The 5096-nt window shown below is 45.1% G+C and overlaps 1 protein-coding gene across 1 annotated transcript; it reads right to left on the reverse strand.

Annotated features, from left to right (window-relative positions):
• Positions 1-2273: 2273 nt before the first annotated feature.
• Positions 2274-3972, reverse strand: SMIM47 (small integral membrane protein 47). Its single transcript, NM_001384858.1, has 3 exons — positions 3854-3972; positions 3462-3521; positions 2274-2395 (listed from the first exon to the last, which is right to left on the reverse strand). The coding sequence occupies exons 1-3, from the start codon at positions 3866-3868 to the stop codon at positions 2384-2386; spliced, it is 87 nt and encodes a 28-aa protein (NP_001371787.1). The 5' UTR covers positions 3869-3972; the 3' UTR covers positions 2274-2383.
• Positions 3973-5096: the final 1124 nt, after the last annotated feature.

Below are 5096 nucleotides of genomic sequence, written 5' to 3' on the forward strand. Positions count from 1 at the left end.
TCTCCATGGTGTCTCCCCCATTAGACTGTGAGTTTCGAAGGCAGAGGCTATGCTTTTGTCTTTCTTCATTTCCCCACAGCTTAGCACAGCTCTTGACTCCTAGTAGGCCCTTAATATAGATCTGCTGTTTTCTCATGAGGGCAGGTCTCACAAGGACATCAATCCTCTCCAAAGTACCACCACCCTCTTTCCAAGTAGCTCTTTCCAAGAGAGGTCATTGTGCCAGATCCTATCATTGCTACCAATTGTGTTGGTTGTGTTTCTCCATCTGGTACAACTGATCACTCAGACTGAAAAAATCCAAAGAATTGATTTCACAAAAATACACAGGTCATCAATAGCCTTAGTGCAGTATTGAGCTCTGATTGCAAAGGATATTGGGTAAATGCAGATCTCTAGACAGTGACAAATAGTCCAGAGAATCAAAGTCTCAGTAAGAAGATCAAAAGAAGTCAGAAAGGGTCCCTGGGGACTGAGAAGTTTTTATGGAAAATTGGTTTTATATTCTTTTTGTCCAAAAGGTATAGCTAGATCCCAGACCAATGCACCAGGAGGCAAGTTAGCCCCACCTGCCTCAGTTCTCTATCACGACTGCTTTCTTCAGAATAGTTCCAACTGGTGTTGTGGGAATGTGTGGGCTTAACACATTCCTCCCCAGTTCTACCAGTGCTCTAGCCTACAACATCCTGCTAGTGTTAGGCTATGCTCCCGTGTCAAACTCAATTGCAAAAGATATACCTATGGAAGCCATAAGCCTCCGATTCTGGAAATAGATTCCTTTTAGGGGAAAGAAGTCATCTTTTTAGCAAAGTTTTATAGAAGGAATATTCTTTATCCCACAAGCATTAGTGAGCTTCATATATGCATCTTCATTTACATGTAAAGCCCTTCTATTTTCTGGAAATCAATTCCTTCATCTATAAAAATGAAGCAGTTGGACTAGATAGTCATAGAGGTGTTTTTCCATTTTGGGACCTTGTGGACTGGCCCAAGTTGGCCCCAGAAGGTAGCACTGGAGATAGGACTAGAACCCAAATCTCCTTGAGTAATGCTCTTCCCACTGTGCCTTTATGTCCCCTTTGAGCAATCCTAAACTATGGTGCCCGCCATACTCTAATTCCCCCCAGTGCCCCCAATTGTTCACTTCCAATCCTGCTGTCTCCTTCTCTATCTCTTCCCCAAATCAGAGCCATAGTGGAGTAGAAGAGTCAGCCTATTTACCAAGGGAAGAGCACCATATATGGAATCCTCAGTGATGTGACAGAGAACCAGGCCACACCATCCTAGGAAGAGCATCAGACTGAACACCAGAAAACTTGGATTCAGATCTTGGCTCTGTCACTCATTACCTGTTAATTCCCTAAATTTATCCTTAGCTTCTCTCTGCCTCATTTTCTTTAGCTGTAGATGTCAGTAACTGGTGATCTAACTACTTCATTGGGTTATGATGAAAAACAATTAAGATCATGGATAGAAAGCTCTTTGTTAACCATGGTCAACTACTCCTGAAGAGACCTAGTTAACAAGTTATAGAATTGATTGGTGATAACTCCCTTCCTTCCTTCCTTCCTTCCTTCCTCCCTTCCTTCCTTCCTTCTTTCCTCCCTTCCTTCCTTCCTTCTTTCCTTCCTTCCTTCCTTCCTTCCTTCTTCCCTTCTTCTTTCTCTCTTTTTCTCTCTCTGTCTTTCTATCTCTCTCTCTTTGTCTTTTTCTTTCCTTTCCTTCTTTCTTTCCTTACTTTCTTTCCACCATTCTGAGGGTATATTTGTGCGTGTGGTTCTGGAGGACTAGCCTCTCTCTTCATTCTCTTTATCTCTCTCTGTCTTTCTCTGTCCGTCTAAGTCTGTGTGTGTGTGTGTGTCTGTCTCTCTGTGTCTGTATCTGTGTGTGTCTCACTCTGTCTCTGTGTCTTTCTGTCTCTGTCTGTCTCTCTGTGTCTGACTCTCCTGATCCTTCTCTCTCTTCCCTTCATCCACCAAAGCCCAAGAAAAGATTAACCACATACCCTGAATGGCCACAGGGGGACAGCAAGAGCCAGAAAATGAAGGCAGAGTTAGCCATGACTTTGGACACTTGGATGTCTGCCACCTCCACCCCAGGTCCTTGGTCTCTGAATTCCCTTCCCCACTCCCACCCTGAAGGGGCCCAGGTATCTGCTTAGGGAGCCCATGCCCTTGGGATCCCCCCCTCCCAAATACACAAATACACACACCTCACCGACACCTCTGTGGTGTATAGAAATATATAAGGGCATATGAATCTATAAGGAAAGGTGTGAAGGAACCAGGCGGGATGAGCCCGTCACATTTATTTAGTCCAAGAGTCCAGGGTGATTATTCAAGGCAGGATTGTAGCCTTCAGGTCTGAGGGTCCCAAGGTCTTCTTATTTCTGGGCCTGGGAGTGAGACAGAGATAAAGAGAACAGTTGGCAGGGATGCAGAGAGACACAGGAATCAACACCAGGCTGAAAGGTGCCTATCTGTCCTTGAAGCCTTGGCCTGAAGTCAGGGGCACAAGCAAGGCTGACTATTCTCAATGCTGAAGATACAGAAATGAAAAATGGCCTTTGACCTTTGACCTTTTTATCTCTGATGCTCTAATAGGTACGTTATGATAAGTGCCTAAATACAAGATATCTTAGAGTCAGTCAAAGGGCTACTAAGAAGTATGAGAAGCTATAAATCACTTCAAACTGGGTGGGGTGGGGTAGGAATGGAAAGTGGGAAGGGGAGGTGTTGTCTGGTGAGACTTCCTGGAAGAGGTGGCAGCTGAGTTAGGCCTTGAAGGATGGGAAGGACTTAAATTATGGGATGTGTAGTGGGCGGGGAAGAAGAATCTGATTCAACTTTGGGGAATGATACAATCAAAGGTTCCAAGTAGGTGAGAATCGAAGGTTGGAGTCAGAGTAGTTCAGTCCAGTGTACAGTACTCAGATGATGGGGGCATGATATCCTCCAGTTTGGTGAAATTATGGAGAGCCTAGAATGCCAGGATTAAAATCTTCAACTTTATTCATTTGTTAACAGAAAGCCATTAAGAGGATTTTGAATAGAGGAGTAACATGATCTTAGTGATGGGTTGGGTAAGGTCCTTCTCTGTGAGTCTCAGTTTTCTCATCTGTAAAATAAGGGGCTTGGATTTAAAGAGTCTCCCTCCCATTTGTTGGGTCACAGAATCATGGAATTCCAGATGGAGAGGACCTTAGAGGTCATCAACTCCAAATTCCTCATTTTACAGCTGGAGGCTGGAGGATGAAGGGACATAATCCAATGTCATTGAGTGCTCCAGTCTGAGAGAGGCCAGAGGCCCAGAGTCAGAGGGAAATACAGAGACTCAGACATAGAGGAAGAAATGAAGAGAATAAGAGAACCACTGGGTTATCAATGCATTCCCAAGATACTTAATTACAAAATTCAGTATTATCTTAGAACAGGGTCCTTGGCTCCCCAGACTCCTCTCACCTTATGGAAGAAGTAAATGGAGGCTAAGATGGTGACCACTGCCATGGCCACGGTGACATTCTGGGGAAAATGGAGAGTCCAAGGTCAGGTTTTCTCCAGTACTCTTCCCCAATCCTCATACCCCACCCCCCAGCCTTCTGCCTCTCAGTGCCCCCCATCCATTGCCTTTCCCTAGACCTTTCCATCTTAATGACCCCACTTTCCTTCGTTGACCTCCTTCTTATGACTCTTCTATATTCTCTTTTCTCCTGTCCCCACCACCTCCTAACCCAAAGTACTCCTTCTCTCCCATTCCACTACCTACCTAAGCTCTTGTTCCCTAATAATGCCTGCTACTCCTCTCACTCAATACTCAACCCTCCTCCTTCCACTCCACATCTCCCCCCAACTACCTCCTGTAAGTTCATTCCTTCTCCTGCGCTTTTGGACTGGGGACCCTCTTCCTCCAACTTCTTCTGGGGATATGAGGCTGGGTGCAGAGAGCCTAGGATTAGACATGCTGTTGCCCAGGAGAACAGAATGTTACCAAGGGAATGGTTCCTCTCACCTTGTAGCTCATGGAGTGGGTGAGGGGGAAAGACTTGGAGATGTTGGACCAGGCAGAGTCGGGGAGGAGGTAAATGTTGGTCTGGAATACTCTCACTCCTCTTTTGGAGGTCTTCCCTTAATCCAAGGATGATGACAGTGACTTTGGGCATTCAAATATGACTGAAAACTCGACTCCCATGCTCTAGGATGTAAGTGTCTCTCAATCTGCTCCTTCATACTTATATGGTGTTGGACATGCCATGTAGGTTCTCTGAGCCTCAGTTTCTCCACAGGTAACATGTGATATCTAAAAGTCCCCTTCTCATTTGAAATCCTGTCATCCTAAGCTAAAAATAAAAGACAAAGTCACAAGTGAACACTCTGAGGGGGGAGGCAGCATGGGAATATATAGGAATATAGAAGACACAAGCCAATGAGATCATACAAGGCAACCTCAGAGGGGATGGGGATAACAGATTGGGGGAGGGGAGGGAGAGTCCTCTGCATAAGGTGGTCCTGGAGCTGAGACTTAAAGTTGTGGCTTCCAAGAGGCAGAGGTGAGAAGGACACCCAAGCCATCTCAAACGCATGGAACCAGGAAGTGAAGTGGCATTTACCTTCTCTAGATTATTCTCTGTTTTCTTTTTTTGTAAAATGAAGTGATTCATTGAGATGATCTCTGTAATTCCTTCCAACTTGCAATTTATTAAGTATTAACTATCTACCATGGGCCACAAAGACAGCAACAAAACAGCCCCTGCCCTCATGGAGTTGACATTCTAGTGGCTGATCCAACACATGTCCAGATAAGTAAAGGCAAGGTAGGAGGGAGAGAGAGAGAGAGAGAGAGAGAGAGAGAGAGAGAGAGAGAGAGAGAGAGAGAGAGAGAGAGGAGGGAGAAGGGGGTGACTTGCATAGGGCCCCAGAACTAGGAAATGGAAGGCTAAATTCTGGGAACAGCTAATAATCCTGTTTGTCTGGACACTAGAATACATGGAGGGAATGAGTAAAGAAAAAAACTAGGTAAAATGAGGTGAGATTATGGTGGCCCCAAAGTGCCACGCTGAAGACTTGGTATTTATGATCAATAAGGAGCCAGTAGAGTTT

This window comes from Monodelphis domestica, chromosome 4, assembly GCF_027887165.1.
Source record: "Monodelphis domestica isolate mMonDom1 chromosome 4, mMonDom1.pri, whole genome shotgun sequence".
In the NCBI taxonomy this organism is placed as follows: Eukaryota; Metazoa; Chordata; class Mammalia; order Didelphimorphia; family Didelphidae; genus Monodelphis; species Monodelphis domestica.